General features: G+C 41.9%; 1 protein-coding gene across 2 annotated transcripts in view; it reads left to right on the forward strand.

Annotated features, from left to right (window-relative positions):
* The first annotated feature begins 46 nt into the window (after positions 1–46).
* The window catches only part of ERCC5 (ERCC excision repair 5, endonuclease), a 29,144-nt gene continuing 9,248 nt past the window's right edge, over positions 47–19,942 (forward strand). For both annotated transcript variants that reach the window (XM_082700291.1, XM_082700290.1), the window contains exons 1-10: positions 47–570; positions 4,043–4,218; positions 6,288–6,403; positions 6,867–6,953; positions 8,328–8,388; positions 10,681–10,824; positions 12,328–12,535; positions 12,970–14,061; positions 16,777–17,024; positions 19,792–19,911. In XM_082700291.1, coding sequence (XP_082556417.1) covers positions 483–570; positions 4,043–4,218; positions 6,288–6,403; positions 6,867–6,953; positions 8,328–8,388; positions 10,681–10,824; positions 12,328–12,535; positions 12,970–14,061; positions 16,777–17,024; positions 19,792–19,911 — 2,340 coding nt within the window. In that variant the 5' untranslated portion in view covers positions 47–482. The remainder of the gene's footprint in view (positions 571–4,042; positions 4,219–6,287; positions 6,404–6,866; positions 6,954–8,327; positions 8,389–10,680; positions 10,825–12,327; positions 12,536–12,969; positions 14,062–16,776; positions 17,025–19,791; positions 19,912–19,942) is intronic.

Here is a 19,942-nt window from a genome sequence, read left to right on the forward strand (position 1 = left end):
GGAATGGAAAGGCGCAGCGAATATACGTCACGCCGCGAGGCGGGACTTCCGGCTCGAGCCTCGTCTTTGACGGAAGCCGAGCGGCCCCATTTCGCGTGGGTTAACTCGCTAACTCAAGAATCAGGCGGTGTCGGGGGAACGTCTTCCGGCCGTTTATCTCGCCTGCGCTGTCCTGTCAGCCTGCTCTTCCGTTAAGAGTGTTTACATTTGGGCCAAAGCTTGGGCTTGAGGAGGACTCGCTCCTTTCCGACGCCGGCCATTGTCTGGTCCTGCCTTTCTTCCGGGAGGCAGCGTCCGCCGCCGGGAAGTACCGTTCTCGCCGGCGCCGGCGTCCCTGGAAAACCGCGGGCTCTGAGTTAGTGTCCGCCTTCCCCGGGCGGGAGCAGGGGGAGCCCTGCCGGGCCCGGCGGTGGTGCAGGCTGCGGTAGAACTGGAATAGAAGGCCTCGCGCGACCTCGCCCGCGACTGTCGCCGGGCCCGTCATGGGGGTGCACGGGCTGTGGAAGCTGCTGGAGTGCTCCGGGCGGCAGGTGAGCCCGGAGACGCTGGAAGGGAAGATCCTCGCCGTGGGTATCCTTCCCGTGTTCCGGGGCGCCGGGATGCGCGCCGGGCGTTTGCTCCCTCGCGGCCGCCCCCTGGGCGCCGAGTGGCCTTGGTCAGATGACAGTCCCCCTCGGGGTGGTAGGAGCAGCCCCTTCCCGACGTCGTCGCTCTCGGAGTGTCGGCCGGTCCCCGCTTGCGGTCACGCCGCGCTGGGCCGGAGTCCCCGCGGTTGGTGCCCGAGGGGCGGCGTTTTACGCCGCTCTGTGCTTTCGTTCCCTCGTCGGCCAAGTGGGGGCGGTCGTCGTCGCTACGCGCGGGGTTGGTGTGCGGAATAAAGGAGTCATGTAAGGAAAAGGAGCTCGGTTGACGCCGCCCAGCCTGCAGGTGTCCTCCCTCCCGGGAGGTCAGCTCGGGGAAGGCGAGGCCGACCCCCAGCGGCCGTTCTGCCCGCGGCCCCGAGGCCTGCGCCGCTCGCGTTCATTGGGAGGATGGCGCGGGCAGGTGTTCGACCTTTTCTCTTTTTTAAAAAGTAACTTATTTATTTATTTATTTATTGTGAGTTTTGGAATAGGAAACTGCTGTACCACACCGGAAAGATTTCAGAAGGTCCACAGTGTTTCGTTTTGTTTCCTCCCAGCCTCTGGGATGGACTTTTATTTGACAGACAGAGATCACAAGTAGGCAGAGAGGCAGGCAGAGAGAGAGAGAGAGAGAGAGAGAGAGAGAGAAGCAGGCTCCCCGCTGAGCAGAGAGCCCGATGCGGGGCTCGATCCCAGGACCCTGAGATCATGACCCGAGCCGAAGGCAGCGGCCTAACCCACTGAGCCACCCAGGCGCCCCTGGGATGGACTTTTAAAGGACTGTCATTTGTGTCTACGTCTGGTTGGTTTGGTGTTTTCGGAATGAAATGTTTTTCTCCTTTATCAACATGTGTGAATACTGTCTCTGAAATTTGGTCATTTTTTATTCATTAAACCTTCTCCTCCATCTCCTCCTGTTTTGAGTGGCTGTTCTGGAAGCGGGTGGTAGCTTAGGCCAGTTCCCTGCGTGCGCACCTGAGAGCCGAGGAGTTCTGAGCGAGGTGGGGAAGAGGGTCGTGCAGGGAACTGCTGCTGGTGGTAAATGCACTTTAAGACTAGGTGGGGTTTCTGCGCAGGGAGCCACTGAGAGGAACCACTGTTTGCTATGGAGACGACTTACACATAATGGGACACTGGTAATTTTTCAAAGAAAGTGTACATGGTGGTGGCATTTTCTTCAGTGTGAATAATCTTGAAATGCATCTATAATGAGTTTTGGCTTGGTTGAAAGTTTTTATGCGTGATACCTTGTGTAGGGAGAGGAAAAGTGAGTGAGTGAGTGTGTGTGTGTGTGTGTGTGTGTGTGTGTGTGTGTTGGGTGGGGGGCGGGGCACGTGTGCTATTGCTGCCCTCTAGTGGTTCTTCAAATCCCGGCTTTCTAAAGATTTTCTTTATGGACCTGTACGTGAAGGAGCAAGCCCAGTGTTCAGGAACAGCAGCCCTTCAGACCTCAGCAAAGACTTAGGCATTTTATGTTGTAACCCCGATGAAGAATGAGTAATTTGTAAAAATCTTTAAGGTGATGCGTGAATTTCAGCATTCTAATTTTTTAGGAAGTTGTCCAAAGTGAGGAAGTTAAAGCATTTAATTTAAAATTTAGATTATCTATTTTTAGATGACTCAGGAGCTCTTTTGGGACGGGAAGTAATTTTCATGAGGTTATTAAGTTTTTCTGAAAGAACAAATCATTTAAAGAGGATGTCAAAGATCTTCCTGTGATAATTACAATCTCATATGTATTTATCTGTATAAATATATATGTAAAAATACTTGATTGCTGTTTTATAATTGGTTTTGCTTTGTTTCGTTTTCATGGGAATTCGAATTCAAATATCTGATCTATATCCCATTTTTGGCCTTATTTGTTAAGAAATTATCCATTATATACGAGGTTTATAACTTACTCTTGGATCCCTAAAATATATTTTTTTAACCCATCTATAGGTGAGTGCCTTGTTTATTTATACAGTCTAGGCCATCTAGTCTGGGACTCAGGACGGAGCCGTGGGGGGCAGCCCGCACGGATGGGGAAGGTGTGGTGTGGGGTGCTCAGGTAGCCTGGGGAGCCAGTACAGCAGGAGCTGGGGAGGGCCTGCAGGAGAACTCCGCTGAAGTCGCGCTTGAGTGGTGAGTTAGAGGAGGGGACGAAGAGACTGAGAGCGGGAGAACCAGTGTTGCCACGTTCCTCTTATGGACAAATATGAAATAATTTGGTAAGAAGCACTTTTTACAAAAGTTAAATATAAGGAAGCTCCAAGGAAACATTAATTCCTTATAATTACAGAAGAGCTAACTGTTGTTAATATTTTGGCATCTGAACTTCTAGTATTTTTGTATTTAACATATCACATGTTATAAAACATAATTATGCATTCCATAGTTTTGTAACCTGTTTTGTGTCCCTTTAATATTTTGTGACTGTCTTTCTTATCACTATAGATGATTCAGTAGCTTCCTTTTATGAGGGCTATTTGATATTCCAGCAAATTGGTATATCACAATTTAGTTTAAGTAAAGACCTGTTGGAAAACTTTTACATCGTTTCTCATATTTTCATCACTGCAAACATTCTTAGAAGTAACTTTTTTTGTAAATTGGTGATGATTTTCTGATAATTGTCTGGAGATAGAAATAGTAAAATAGAATGCTGGTTTTTACATTTTTTTTTCTATGAATTGCCAAACTAGTTTCCAGAGAGTTGTGATAATTTGCTAAAATTCTGTAGGACGTCTTAGTTTTTTTTTTTTAAAGAAGCAACTGTTTGCAATTAGATTTTTTATTTTTATTTAAAGATTTTATATATATATATATATAATATTTTATTTATTTATTTGACAGAGAGAGATCACAAGTAGGTAGAAAGACAGGCAGAGAGAGAGGAGGGGAAGCAGGCTCCCCGCTGAGCAGAGAGCCCAATGCTGGGCTCGATTCCAGGACCCCGAGATCATGACCGGAGCTGAAGGCAGAGGCTTTAACCCACTGAGCCACCCAAGCGCTCCAAAGATTTTATTTATTTATTTGACAGACAAGTAGGCAGAGAGAGAGAGAGAGAGAGGAGGAAGTAGGCTCCCCGCTGAGCAGAGAGCCTGATTCGGGGCTCGATCCCAGGACCGTGGGATCATGACCCGAGCTGAAGGCAGAGGCTTAACCCACTGAGCCACCCAGGCACCCCTGCAATTCGATTTTTTAAAGGACACATCTGTTGATGTAACGCTGTAGTCTGTGAAGTAGTTACAGGGATTCAAATAATGTTAATGGATTTTAGGCAGATTCCGTCAGGGCTTAACATTTTTCCAATTCCACATGAACTGTGATGAGGACTTAGTTTTAATGTTTAGATGATATCAGTTTTTGGGAAGTTGAAATCATGGTGATGAGGGAAGAAATGCCAAAATAGTTTCCTTTAACAATTCTACCAGATATCAGCATTTGGTTAAACCAGGCACTAAGAGGAGTCCGGGATCGCCATGGAAACTCAATAGAAAACGCCCATCTTCTCACTTTGTTTCATCGGCTCTGCAAACTCTTATTTTTTCGAATTCGTCCTATTTTTGTGTTTGATGGGGATGCTCCGCTGTTGAAGAAACAAACCTTGGTAAGAATCACGTTTGTTTGTTTATTTTTCTTTCTGTGTTATTAGAAGGAAGGAAAACTTCATGTAGAATTTTAATTTTCTCTTTAGAATTTTGGAAGCCAAGACTTATTTTGACATATATCCAACTAAATTTCAGCTTTTTTAAAGTTTATCTTGAACAGTCACACTTTTTCCTTTAAAAAAAGGATTATTTTTGAGACTATGTCCTGGGTGCAATGATACAATTCAGCTTTTATTTTTATTATTTTTTTTAAAGATTTTATTTATTTATTTGTCAGAGCGAGAGAGAGAGAGAGAGAGAGAGAGCGAGAGCGCATGCGCATAAGCAGGCAGAGTGGCAGGCAGAGGTGGAGAGAGAAGCAGGTTTCCTGCCAAGCAAGGAGCCCAGTGCGGGGCTCCATCCCAGGACCCTGGGATTGTGACTGGAGCCAAAGGCAGCAGCTTAACCGACTGAGCCACCCAGGCGTTCCGATACAATTCAGCTTTTAATAGAACTACTGAAATTTTCTCTCTCTTTCTCTCTCTAAGAAATAAAATCTTAAAAAAAAACCTACTAAAATTCTTAGAAGTTCGAGTTTTCCTTGTAGACTATCTTCTCAGGTGTCCTATGTATGTTTCAGCTACGCTGCCGAGCTGATAGCCTGCTGGAGAGCACGCCTCCTTGAATCTGAGATCGCGGGTCCTCACTGTTTAAAGAGTAATTAGATTTTATGTGGTGCTAGATGTGACTAATGTGGATTATTGAGGAAGGAAAATGGCCAGGATATAAAAGAGTAACATTGAGTTTCTTTATTCTGAAAGTAGGTTAAAACAGTGTAGGAACAAAGTTGTGAACTTTGGAGTAATTGTGTACCCCCTCCAAGTGACAGCACCCATTTGGTTGTAGGACTGTTACGTGTTGAAAATGCCACCCCATCACTTCGTAGTCCCAGATAGACATTGACTAACTAAGTGAGGATGTAGGTAAAAGTAAGGATCGGTAAATGCTTGGGGACATTTGTTCCCTCAGGAAGAGGTCTAGACTTGCCTGTTGCTGTTTTAAGTTATCAAAGGCACATTCTATCAGGTACTCCTTGGAAGGAATAGACAGGAAAAAAGAACTCCAGAATTCATTTATTAACAAGGAAGCAACATCTCCCCACTTCCCCAGCCCCACCTAAAAGGTGTTAGCTAACATGATTGTAGTAGTCATTTTGTGATATGTAAATGCACCAAATCAACACGTTGTACACCTTAACTTGTACACAGTGTTATAGGTCAGTTATATCTTAATTTTTAAAAAAAGGAAAAGAATGTTTTGGTATTTCTTCCTTATATTCTACCATCAGCATGGAGAGTGATTTTTTCCTACATGGACATTTCTTACAAGACACTTCTAATACATTTGAGAATTTCTTATGATATAATCTTAAATGTCGAGGGACATAGTGACATGTAAGTAATGTATTCTGTTATTTTTATTTTTATGTTTTGTGGGAGAGAGAGAGCTAGAGAAAGAGCAGGGGGAGGGGCAGAGGCAGAGGGAAAGAGATTTTCAAGCAGACTCCCCGCCAAGCATGGAGCCCGACATAGGGCTTGATCCCATAACCCATGAAATCATGACCTGAGCTGAAGTCAAGAATCGGATGCTTAACTGACTGAGCCACCCAGGTGCCCCAACTAATGTACTTTTATAAAGACCAATATCAGAAATTGGTTTTGGCACAGTAGTGACAATTTTAAAGAATACATTAATAATCCCTTTTAAGAAACATTTACTCAATTACATATTATTAAGTTATAGGCTTCTTGGGGACATGAAAGTCTATTTAAAAGAAACTGAAAGTAAATTAATAGTTTGTCAAATACCATGTCCTAGCCCGTCCATTTAGTAGTAGGCAGATGGAGATTCCATGTTCTTTGCGTAGCAGAAACCTGCACATACTCACTGATGTGACAGTTGGGAGGAAATACTAAAGCAGTCGTAGCCTGAAAACTCAGACCAACCAAATGCTATGGAAAAAAGTCACAGAAATGTTTTTAATATACTAATACCCTGAAACAGAATCCTGTGTCCTTTGTTTTCACAGGCTAAGAGAAGGCACAGAAAGGATTTGGCAGCCACTGACTCCAGAAAAACTACAGAGAAGCTTTTGAAAACATTTTTGAAAAGACAGGCTATCAAAACTGCCTTGAAAAGCAAAAGGCAAGAGGCAAATTCCATTCATTTTAAAGATTAAACGCTTTTAACTTTTGCCTTGGGTTCTTGTGGTTCCCGTTCCCTGATTTTAACTCTGCAAAAAACACAGTGAAATCAGAGGGGTAAGGGGCTGTCCATTTGACCCAGTTCTTGGAAGTTGTGCAAATTCCCTGTTCGGTGAGAGTCAGCTTAGATACACTGTACTTTTGTAAGGCGGATCTCCCTGCCTGCAGTTGAGGCCCTGGCTGAGGTGCGGGGAGCCGCAGTGAGCTTCCGGTTTCTCTCGAGCCCTCACTGGCTTCCCACAGCAGCGGCCTGGGCAGCCCGGGCGGCAGGGAGAAACCTGTTAGAGCCCCGTGTTTTTCCCCTTCTCACCCCCTCAGCAGGCTTGTGTAATGAGTAGGGGAGTCTTCCTCACTCAGCGTCCTGATTCCCATTACCTCTGCTTACCCCTGTGTGTGCTTTTCAGAGGTGAAGCGCTCCCCAGTCTTACTCAAGTTCAGAGAGAAGATGACATCTATGTTTTGCCACCTTTACAAAAGGAAGAAAAAAACAGGTAAACGTTTAACTATTTAAAAATAGTAATTGTCTGTGTTTTCAGACAGATTCAGACCTTTGTGTTTTTAGCTACATGATAAGGCATGTGGGAATTAATGCATTTGCAAATGTATTCTCGACACCTTTTAGAGTGTTTTTCAAACACTAAATTGTTTTGTAACTCCCTTGTCCTTGTGTTTTGGTAGTTTCTGCTCCTTTGTCTCTTCATTCTGCAGGCCCTGTGGTAGCACCATTCGTGTGTGATTCCTGAAGCGAATGGATTTTCACGTTCCTCCCCGTTGCTTACACATGCTGTCTCTGCCTGTTTCTTAGCCTGTGTCTTCTGTCTCTCACCAGCACATGGCGAGACCACACACAACTTCCTCCTTGCTAAATCCAGTAGACACTCGGCAGGCGTCAGCTTACTGTACTTTTTAGCTGCACGTGACTCGGCACCTGCGTTATCCTGCTGTCTGGCTGTCTGGGACCCTCTCTGGCTGCTCTTTCCCAGGCTCCTCTGTGGACTCTTCTCTAGTTCACTGTTCACTCTCAGCTGCTTCCGTGGCTGAAACGTAGGCGGGGCCCGGCAGTGTGTGTGTGCCCCCACTTGCCCACATTCCTTTCCCAGGGGCTCCTGAGACACCAAGTGGCTTCGGAATCAGGCCGGTTCTGTTTCTTTTCATTGCTACCTTGAAGTACCAGAAAGGCTTTCACACTTCTTTCTCTGTCTTTGTCTTTGCTCTTCCCCTTTTGCTGGAACTCCTACTCACCAAGTTCAGTCTCTGCTTTGTGGTGCAGAATCTGCTAAAACCCAAACCTGATCATGTCATTTCAGAGCTTGAAATACTTCCTAGCTTCTAACTTCTTTAGGATAGAATTTTAGCCCCTTACTCACCATGCTTCTCCAGCCTTACCAAGCCCTCTGTTTGTCATTATCAGGCCCTCTTTATGCCATCTCCAGGCAGGCTTTCTTTCCCTTGTTTCCAGATGTTTATGGAACACACTGTTTCTGCTTGGAACACTTGTCTTCATGAACGTTCCTCAGACCCTACAGCTAGACCTCTCTCTCATTTGCAGCTAAGTCCAAGCAGTGCAATTGCCAGAGATTCCAAGAAACTTTACAGACCTCCCCCTGTGCCCCGATTAGAGAGGGGTGACTCCCCTTACTCTACTTTTGAGCATGCTGATGCCCCCTTGTGATGGAGGTCATCAGAACATATTGTAATCGCTCCCTGGCACAGCTCCCCTCCCAACTGTGGGAATAACGAGGGTGTGTTTCATAACATCTGATTCACCATCGTAGCCCCTAGAACTAGTGGCCCCTTGCCTCCAGAGATATTTTTATAAGTTGTCATTAAGTCATAGATACTGTAAATATATGCTTGACTTTCAGTTCAGAAGAAGAAGATGAAAGAGAATGGCAAGAAAGAATGAGTCAAAAACAGGCATTACAGGTACTTAACGTAATTTTTGAATTCAGAGTATATTGTTATTTGAAATGAACAACATGAAAATGAATAAATGTGGTATGAAGTTCCTGGTAAAATACAGACACACACCTTCTTTATTGTGCTGTGTGTGTATGTGTGTGCATGTGTATATCTGTACAAATACCCAGGGACCCATCCACATTTGTATGGCATTTGCCTTTGTGTGTGTCTAGACATCCAGAACAAGCCATCTTTTACAACCAACCAACGAAACAAACAATAAGTAAGTATAAATAGTAATATGTACTTCTATAAAAATTCAGAAAACGTACCACCTATAAATAACTTCAAGTAACATTTTCGTCTGCATTAGCCCATTCTCCCCCCACCCCTTATGGTTGAATATCCACGTGTGTATTTTAGTACATGTATGCATATGTATGTAAACGTATGTCTGTGCTTCTGTTCCAGTTACCCATTGCTGTGTCACGTGGTGGCATGAAAATGGTTGTTATCATCCTCTCACTGTTCTGGGGGTTGTTGGGCTCAGTGAGGCAGTCGTCCCTGCGCGGCTCCCTTGTAAATGCAGGCCGGTTGTAGCTGGGGCTGGAGTCCCCTCCAAGGCTTCCTTACTCCCACGTCTGGTGGTTGGCACTGGTTGTCAGAACACCTGCCTGTGGCTTTTCCGTGTGTCTTGGGCTCCCTCAGGGCATGGTATTGTGTTCCATGGACAGGCATCCCGAGAGCAGGTGCCCAGCGGGACCCCGTAGTCTTTTCCGGCCAGCTTCGGATGTAGCACAGCCCCCCTTCCTACACATTCTGTCTGTGAGAAGCTGGTCAGTGAGCCCAGCCCTTAATTAAGGGGAGGGGATTAGGTGGAAAGAGGGGTCAGAGAACCTGCGGTCCTAAAACAACCCCCACACATATTTTAATGAATGACATTTGTACAAATTGAGGTGGTACTATAATATACAAGTTTTTAGAGTTTTTTTTTCAAGTTTTTTAATAGTGGATAATATTCTTTGATTCCCAAGTTAACTGGTTTTTTTATGTTCCTAATTTGGTGCATCTGGAGAAAGACTTGAGCTACAACCTCAAGATCCTTCAACTTATAGAGGTTCTGCATTATTAATTCAGAAAATGACAGCAATCATGGTAAAGACTGTGAACATGGTAAAGACTCTGAACATTTTGGTCAGAAAGCCCTGCCTTTAAGTACGGGCTCTCCTGTGCACTAGCCATGTGATCTTAGACAAATTAATTTCTCTAAGCTTTATTTCCCATCCCTACCTCCTTTTTTTGTGAAACAAAAATCATAATGATGCCTTCCTCAGAGGGCTGATGGAGCATTAAGGTGTTCCCTTCGTATAGCGAAAGCGTGGGGTGTTCTGAGCATGACTGTCCTAAGTGCTGGCTGGTTTGCCCATATACATACAACATACCTACCTACGGGAAAGCAAATTGTATTACTAATGAAGAGTTTTAAAGTACTTTCAGTAATTAGTCAAAATTTAGAAAAGGTTTTTCCTTTTTCTGTTTTTTTTTTTTTTAAGATTTTATTTGACAGACAGAGATCACAAGGAGGCAGAGAGGCAGGCAGAGAGAGAGGGGGAAGCAGGCTCCCCGCTGAGCAGAAAACCCGATGTGGGCTTGATCCCAGGACTGCGGGGTCATGACCTGAGCCAAAGACAAGAGACTTTAACCCACTGAGCCACCCAGGCACCCCAGTTTATCCTTTTTCATGCCTGTGAATTTCTCACTTGTCTTAACTTTTGATTATAGGTTAAGAGCAAAACAAAACTCATTATGAGAATTACAGATATTTTTCAAATTCCTAAGGCTCATCCCTACCGTAGGGCTCTGGTACTTGCTGTTCCTGCAGCCTGGGATGTCGTGATCAGTCTCGCTGGTGTCTTTCAAGTCTCTGCTCACCGTCATTTTTTATTCTTATCAGATTAACCTGCTTTATTTTCTTGTTCATTTGTTTATTTATTTGGTTATTCTATGTCTTACTCTACCCCTAAGAGTAGGGACTTGATCTGGCACGATATCCTAGCATCTAGAACAGTGCCTGGCACATTTGGGGTGTCTGATAGGTGTTTTTTCTTTTGAGTGAGCCAGTGGATGGATGGCTTTCTTCCCTAATCTGCCTGTTCACTGATACTTGTTGCAGATTATGTGCAACTGGGTTTAGTCTGTTGTAGATTTTGTAGAACGATCATAAATTCAATAAACTTACATCAGTAGTAAATATCAGGGTAAATAGAGTAAGTGTACACAATGTAAATTTCATGGTTACGTTTTTACTCTTTGCAGGAAGAGTTCTTTCATAATCCTCATGCCATAGATATTGAGTCTGAAGACTTCAGCAGCCTGCCTCTTGAAATAAAGCACGAAATCTTGACTGACATGAAGGAATTTACCAAGCGAAGACGAACCTTATTTGAAGCAATGCCAGAGGTGAAACATACATCAGCACATTAATGCTTAGAATGTGCTCATGCTTAGAGCTTTAGCAAAATTTTTTATTAGAAAAAAGGAAATCGATAAGTATTACTTACATGGTCTCTGTTTTGAGTAAACGTCGTTTGTGTCTCAGAGATCCTGAGAGGCATCATATATTTGTAAGTTTGACCTTACACGTTTCTTCAAAGAAGTCTTTCGACTTTCACTTGAGACCAGGTCTTGGAATGCCTGGGTGGTTCATTCAGTTAAGGTTCTGACTCTTGATTTCAGCTCCGGTCATGATCTCGGGGTCATGGGATTGAGCCCCTGCTTTAGGCTCCTTGCTTAGCGTGGAGTCTGCTTGAGATTCTTTCTCTCCCTCTCATTCTTCCCTTGCGTGTGTGTTCTCTCTCTCTTTCCAAAATAAATAAGTCTTAAAAAAAAAAAAATAAAAAACACTATAATAAAAAAACTCCTGCTCTGTGTTCTCATAACACCCTGTAATGTCTATGGTTCTTAGCATGCAGATGTGCCTGTTTTTCTCACTTCTGTATTTTCAGCACCTAGTTCAGTATCTTTCACATAGTAAGTGCTCAGTGGATGCTTAGGGGTTCAATTCTTAGGTTAGTTCATGAAAGTTTTTTTTTTTTAACCCATAATATACCTTGCCTGAAGATTACTAATAGTAATATAGAGTCTAATCTAACTTAAAATTCTAGGTGTCTCTTTGTTTTGGGTGCAGACCTAGAAATGCAGTTGGACCATCACCTTCTCTCTTCCTCTTTCGAGACAGTGGCCATAGGGGATTGAGTGGTAAATTCTTCCACTTGGAGCATCTGCTATTGGCTCTACAGCCACAGAAACTTGGAGCAGGTGGTGTGCAGAGTTGTGGTCAGGCCTTGTCTCCTGCTATACCATTAATTACTACTACTTTTAGCAGGTGAATGAGCTTTGTTTTCCTTTCTATTGGATATATTTTTCTTAAGATGTATTTATTTATTAGAGAGTGCGTGTGGGAGAGTATGAGCAGGGGGAAGGGGCAGAGGGAGAGAATCCTCCAGCAGACTTCCTGCCCCGAGGGCTTGTCTAGATTTCACAACCCATGAAATCATGACCGGAGCTGAAACGAAGAACCGGACACTCAACCGGCTGGACCACTAGGCGCCCCACTTTACTTGCATATTGCATTCCAGAAGGTTGTCCGTTTATTAAGCTACAATCAAAATGTCACAGTGCCGGTAGGCATTACTGCCTAATAAATGTTTTTTGAGTAAATGATTAAGTCACAAACATTATCCATGATTTCTTTTGCCTAAGTCTTTTTGTTTTAAAGGTTATTTTTTAATAAGGCAGCTACAGTTTTTTCCTAGTTTCAGATTTTACTGTTATAATACGAAAATGTCTCCAGTGGAAAAAAAATAAGTTGCTCTTTGTTCCTTCATCCTTTGGGAATGTTATCTGTGTGGGAATATTATCTGTATTTAATACAAAAAAATAATTTCATTTATTTCATTTTAGGAGTCTAATGACTTTTCACAATATCAGCTCAAAGGCTTGCTTAAAAAAAACTACCTAAACCAGCACATAGAAAATGTCCAAAAGGAAATGAATCAGCAACAGTCAGGACAAATCCAAAGGCAATATGAAGAAGAAGGGGGCTTTTTGAAGGAGGTAGAGTCAAGGAGAGTAGTCTCTGAAGATACCTCACATTACATCTTAATAAGAGGTATTTAGTACCATCACTTACCTAATGGTTAAAAACCAAAAATAGGTTGTGTCTCTGAATTCTAGGAGCTACCACTCTACTCATGTAATAATAAAGCTCTATATATAGCTATTAATGGGTTACCTGCTGTTGTACCAACCCTCTTTGTTTTTCTTATTTATTTAAAATTTATTTATTTACTCCCAGTATAATTAACATATAGTGTTATATATTAGTTTCAAGTTTACAGTATAATGATTCAACAATTCTGTAGATTACTCAGTGCTCATGTACAAACCTACTTTAAAATTAAATAACAAATTAACTCTTAGTGCCGTTTAAAGGAAAATTTATAACTTCCTGCATGAGAACCAGTGTTCTTTTATTCATCTTACTAGAAGTATGTTGTCTCACTATATAACTGCATAATGAGAAATGTTTTAATTTTCCTTAAGGTATTCAAGCTAAGAAAGTTGCAGAGGTGGGTTCAGAGTCTCTTCCTTCTTCCAGCAAAATGCGCAGCTGGTTGTCTGACACGAAGTCATCTCCATGTGAGGCACTGAAGCCAGAGAAGGAGCCTGCCGCTACCCCTCCTTCTCCAAGAACTTCCCTGGCTATGCAGGCTGCCATGCTGGGAAGCAGCTCGGAAGAGGAGCCGGAGAGTGAGAATCAAAAGCAGTCTGATGCGAAGAACGCACCTGTGTCCCCGCTTACTCTCTTAGCTATTCAGAAGGTTCTCGACGATGATGAAGACATGGAAGCACATGCTGGAAATGACGTGCAGATAGGAGGGTCAGCAGTGAAAACGCTGCTTGGGAACAGTTGCCACGAAGAAGCTGTTGAAGGCCTTCAAGAAGGAGGTGGAGAAGGAATGCTGTTGCCAGCAGGACCCCATCTGACCCATGTGAACTCTGCTCATGCAACCAGCCCTGACACCGGCAAGAGGCTAGCAGACTCAGCTCGTTTGTCCCATCCCGTCTTCTGTCCAGGCAGTGAATCTAGTGTTCCAAAAGAAGAAATGTCACTTATTCGTGTGGTGAGTGAAGCCTTTCAGAAAAGCTGTGAGTCTCCGGTTAAGGGGAGAGAAGACCCCATTCCTTCAGAAAGCACAGTGGTGATGCACAGCGATGCACCTGGGCTCCAGAGTGGGAGAGAACTGACACCAGTACCTTTGATGACTTCAAGTTCTGTATCAAGGAATGAAACATACACCAAAGAGCCTGAGCTACAACCGGACCTTTGTCCATCAGGCAGCAAATATGATTCCTCTGTTCTTTCAACTGATGATGAAACAGAAGGTGAAAAAAATCACGTTTCTGAAATCATTGACACTGTCAGTTTGCAAGAAACGAGTAATACACAAAGTATCCCTTCAGAGGCAGTAAGTAACTTGGAAAATGCAGTATCCTTTATTTCTAAAGAGCATGAGAATTTCCTGAAAACCATCCAAGAACATGAGAGAATGGACTCTGTAGACCAGGACTTAATTTCAGTTCCAAAGTCCATGGAGCCAATGGAAGTAGACTCTGAAGAAAGTGAATCTGATGGTAGGTGCTTGTGCTCTTTCAGAGATACAGAACTTCCTGTACAGTTTCATATCTCCAGGAACGGAGATCCTTCAGTGTAGTCTAGTTCCCGTTTTGTTCAGATGGTGAACTAGGAGCCCAGAAAGGTGAAATGACTCTCCCAAGGACACACAGCTGGTTCTTTGTTGTTGTTTTTTTTAAAAGGGGGAAGTATCAGTTGGAAAAGGTAAAAATGAGTCTTCCAGTTTTTTTAACTTTTTGTTTTGAAATAATTACAAATTTAATAAAGTTGAAAGAATATTACAGAACATTCTGGTTCCTTCACCCAGTACCTCAATGGCTAGCATTTTACCACGTTTTCTTTATCATAGCTCTTTATACATATTTATATACATGTACATGTTTACTGTATATTTATATCTATACAGACCTTTTTTTTTTCTTGTTAAAGATTTTATTTATTTATTTGGCAGACAGAGATCACAAGTAGGCAGAGGGGCAGGCAGAGAGAGAGAGAGAGAGAGAGGAGGAAACAGGTTCCCCTCAGAGCAGGGATTCTGATGTGGGGCTTGATCCCAGGACTCTGGGATCATGTCCTGAGCTGAAGGCAGAGGCTTTAACCCCCTGAGCCACCCAGGCACCCCACTATACAGACTTCTATATAGTCAATTCAGAGAATTATTCAGATTCTCATTATTCAGATTATTCTTATTTGTGAAATTGCCTACTTATTGAAATTTATTTATAACCCCAGAATCAATACTCAGAAGTAGGATCTTTGTGGTCATTCATGGACCTGAGTAAAGTGGCTAGAAGTTTGAATTGCCAGTACTGCTCCCAGCTAAGGCTGAGCAAGGTGTCTGCCTTGTGTTTTAGCTATCCCACAGAGGTGACCAGAAGGTGAATATGGGAGAGAGCAGTGTGGTCTAGATCAAGAAACTCTGGCTTAGGTTAATTGGATGGGGTTTGAATCCCAATTCTGGCACCTGTTGGTGGGGCAGCCTCAGGCAAGTCTCTTTAACACTCCTAAATCTCATTTGTTCCTTTATAAGATAAAGAAGTTAGAATTTACCAGGATGGGTTGTTTGTAGGATTTATGATTATGAATACATTTATTCTATGAACAAGGATGTATATGTGGATGTGGATTCATTGTTCACAGTGACTTTATAGAACACACTGCTGTGAATAACAAGAATTGCTTGTACACATACACAAGCTAACTTTTTTCCTGATGTCTTCTGAGTTTCTCCATTCTAAAGTTACCTTTTCCTCTTTGTAATTAGTATTTTATGGAAAGGCTGTGTAAATATGTTGTTCCTGAGCAAACCTTTGTCCACTTATTTTAGCATTCATTGATGATTTTTACCTAAATAAATGATCACTATGATGGTTGCCAAATGGCAGTTTTCTAGTTCCATTATTCCTTATATATTTTTCAGTTTATATCCTCTTATAAGGAAGTTCTTCCCCTCTTCCCTGTTTACTACTTTTTTATATCATGTGGATTTAAGAATTCATATTTTATTTAGTGATTTATGGTGCTTTTGTACTTTATGGTTGGAATTGCCCTGGCTTTGGCCAGTGGGGGCCCCTCTTCAGGCTGGCTTCTGGGACTTGACAATTCCCCCTTATATGTTGAGTATTTCTTTACTTTCTGGTCAAGATGTTCCAGATTTATCTTATTCTTGCCCTGCCCTGCCCCATCCCTGGATCCAGCTTTAGTTCCCTGGAATAGAGCATGATGTTTAGAAACCAAGATCTGGACCCTGAGTGTGCTCACTGGTACTGGGGTGTCATTGCTTCAGGCCCTCTCTGGGACAGAGCCAGGAAGTATATTTATGTATATACCCACAAACATGTGCACGCACCCACCTGTATTTACTTCTCTACAAATATATATTTATGTATAAATGATTCATATATAAAAATTTATTGAATTCGTACTGATACTGATTCCAATCCAACATCACAGATTTCCTTTTAGCCTCCACTTTTGTTACAATTTTCCTTCTTAACACTGAGAAACCTTACTACCATTGTCCTAATATAATGACTTATTACTTATTCTTTCTTAATTTGTAACCATCTCCTGATCCCATTGGTGTTCTCCTTGGTCCTGGCTATCTCCTTGGCCCCAGTCCCACTCAGATCTCGAGCCCACTCTGTCCATCATGATTGCATCCTGAAATTCATGCTCCTCCACCTGAAGCAAAAGAAGGGAATCAATTTTTTTTTTTTTTTTTTTAAAGAAAAGACAAGACACAGGAGAGGAGGGAAGGAAGGTGGAAAAGAAGAGCTATTTCTCCCGAGTGCTTATTCGGATCCTTTACACTAATTCACTGCTTTATTCTTTGCTATGTTCATAGCGAAATAGCATGAGAACATATAACAACCTACGTGACTGTTTACATCCTCTGATAATTCTCCTTTTTGAACTCCAAAACAATAGTAGTTAATTTATTGTATTTGTATAAAGCTTTTATGCAAATCTTTGAAAGCTTGTTTCCTAACTTTAAAGGTAGTGCCAGTTTAATGGAAAAGTCTTAATTTGAAGTTATAGGCATTTATATTAAATTTATTTAATAGTAATGTTTTACCCTTACATGTTTTCTAGTAAATTCAGATCTTTTGGGGGTAAAACATTTTTCAGGATACTTTGGAATGCTCTCAGTGGTTTTGGGATAATTTTAATGTTTCACTTATAAACAAAGTGACCTTGTTATTTTGGTACAGGAAGTTTCATCGAAGTACGGAGTATAATTAGTAATGAAGAACTTCAAGCTGAATTACAGGAAGCTTCTAAATCTCCCTCCAGACAAGATGAAGAAGAACTGATAGGAACTAAGAAGGATGAAGCCACTGGTGACTCTGAGGGCCTCCTAAGACTCAGCGCTGGAAGAGAGACTTTGGATGCTGAGCCATGTGAAGAAGCTGAAAAAGATACAGACAGTTCACTCAATGAATGGCAAGATATTAATTTGGTAATAATATGAGATCAAGTCTTAACCTACTGCTAAAAAAGAGCCAAGTTAAATAGCTTTTGAGCTTTAAGGAGTTTCTGGTTGAACATGTATTAGCTTTTTGCACGCTTTTTTATTTCTTAGCTATTTTTTCATCATTATGGGGATTGGGAAGTCTATGATCAAGGTGCAGGCTAATTTGATTCCTGGTGAGAGCTTTCTGGCTTGCAGATGGCTGCCCTCCTGCTGTCCTCAGGTGCTGGGGAGAGGGGTGGAGATGGGGAGAGAGGGGGAGAGGGTAGGATGGAAAGGAAGGAGGTATCTTTCTTTCATAAGGCTATAGTCCTATTAGATTAGGGCTCCACCCTTATGACCTCATTTAACCTTAATTACTTCCTAAAGACACCATCTCCAGATGCAATCACATTTGGGGTTAGGGTTTTAACATAGAAATTTTTGGGGAACTCAATTCAATCCACAGAAAGAGCCACATACAATACCACCTAAAAGCATAAAATACTTATATGTAGGGTTTACAACATGTGAAAGATTTGTATTTCAAAACTACAAAACACTGATGCTAGAAATCAGGGAGGACCTAAGTAGATGTGGTTTTGGGTGGGAAGATACAATATTATTAAGATATCAGTTCTCCCCATACTGATCCATAGATTCATGGAATTCCAATAAAAAAACCAATGATAGATATTAACAAGCTGATTCTAAAATTTACATGGAAAAGCAAGGAAGCTAGAGTAGTCAAAACAAATTTGAAAAAGAAAAAATTTAGAGAACTTATACTACCTGATATCGAGATTTACTATAAATATAACTAATTAGGAGAGTATGATATTGACTAAAGGATGGATACATAGATCACGAGAACAAAACAAGAGTCCTGCAGCGGAAGCAAACAACAGTGATCAAGACAGTTTGCTCTGGGCATAAAGATAGACAAATAGATCAATAGAACATAATAGAAAGTACAAAAATGGATCCATGCATATATGGAGAACCAAGTTTTCAACAATGCTAGAAAGGCAGTTGGATGGAGGAAGGAGAGTCTTTACAGCGGTGCTAGGAAAAAAGGCAACTTTGGTGTTGTGTATGATACACCAAAATCAACTCAAAACACATTACAGGGGCACCTGGGTGGCTCAGTGGGTTAAGCTGCTGCCTTCGGCTCAGGTCATGATCTCAGGGTCCTGGGATCAAGTCCTGCATCGGGCTCTCTGCTCAGCAGGGAGCCTGCTTCCTTCTCACTCTCTGCCTACTCCTGATCTCTCTCTGTCAAATAAATAAATAAAATCTTAAAAAAAAAAAAAACACATTACATATTGTGGTTTTACGTTAACTCTTGAAACAAGACAATAGGAGTGTGAATCTTCCAACTTTGTTTTTCTCAAAGTTGTTTCACTGTTATAAATCCTCTGCATTTCCATATGAATTTGAGAATTAGTTTCTCAATTTGGATGAAAAATGCCCAAGGTTTTGATGAGATTGTACTGAAGATACAAATCGATTTGGGGAGAATTAAATCTTAGCAACACTCTATCTTCTGATCCTTGAACACAGGATATGTCCTGATTTATTCAGATCTTTTAAAATTTTCTTAGTATTTAGCAGTTTTCACTATACAAATCTTATACATCCTTTGTCAGATTTATCCCCAAGTATTTAATATTTTTAAGACTATAGAAATTGATGTTTTATTTTTTACAATTGATAGCTTTTAGTGTAATTCACAGAGTCCTACAACTATTGCAATCTTAGAACATTTCCATCACCTGAAAAAGAAGCCCGGAACCCATTAGCAGTTACTCCCTGTACCTTCCTCTCCACCTCTTTGACGACTCATCTTCTTTCTGTTTCTATGGATTTGTCTTTTCTGGACATTTCATATAAATGGGATAATACAACCTGTGGCCTTTTTTTCTGGCTCCTTTCACTTAGCAGAATGTTTTCAACTCCATCCATGTTGTAACATGTGTTAGTCCTTTATTTCTTTTTATTGCCAAATAGTATTCCATTGTATGGATAGGTACCATATTTGATTCAGTCATCGTCATTTGATGGACATTTGGGTTGTTTATACTTTCTGACTATTATGAATAATGTTGCTATTAACATCTATGTACAAGTTTTTGTGGGATGGAATATATCTTCATTTCTCTTTGGTATACACCTAGGAATAGAATTACTGGGTTACAGGTAGCTGTGTTTAACCTTTTGAGTCCCTGTCAGACTGTTTTCCAAAGTGGCTGCACCATTTCCACCAATAGTATATAAGGGTTCCGATTTTTCACATTCTCATCAACGCTTATTTGTATCTATCCTTTTGATTCTAGTCGCTCTAGTGGGTGGGAAGTGGTATCTCACTCTTTGTGTTTGTGTGTGTGTGTTTAAAGATTTTATTTGAGTGAGAGTGAGTAAGAGAAAGCGTACGCAGGGGGAGCAGCTGGCAGAGGGAGAAGCAGGCTCCCTGCTAAGCAGGGAGCCCAGTCCCCAGGACTCTGGGATCATGACCTAAGCTGAAGGCAGATGATGCTTAATGGACTGAGCCACTCAGGTGTCCCTCACTGTTTTCTTAAATTCAATTTGTTTAAACTAAAACATGGGTGATTTTGTGAGGGAACTTTGAAGATATTACAGACTTGCTCAGAAATGCAAATGGGAAATTTCATAAGGAGGAACGCTTATTTGGTAATTGAGTCAGACTAAATGCAGGCTTTTTGTAACAAATGAGTTCAACTGGATCATTAATATAATGATGAAATTTATTTTGCAGGAGGAGCTGGAAACTCTGGAAAGCAGCCTGTTAACACAGCAGAATTCGCTGGAAGCACAAAAACAGCAGCAAGAACGGATTGCTGCTACTGTGACGGGGCAGATGTTCCTGGAAAGCCAGGTAGGTGTACCGGCCAGGCCTCCTTTTGCAA

Source organism: Mustela nivalis (assembly GCF_964662115.1).
Source record: "Mustela nivalis genome assembly, chromosome: 15".
Lineage (NCBI taxonomy): Eukaryota > Metazoa > Chordata > Mammalia > Carnivora > Mustelidae > Mustela > Mustela nivalis.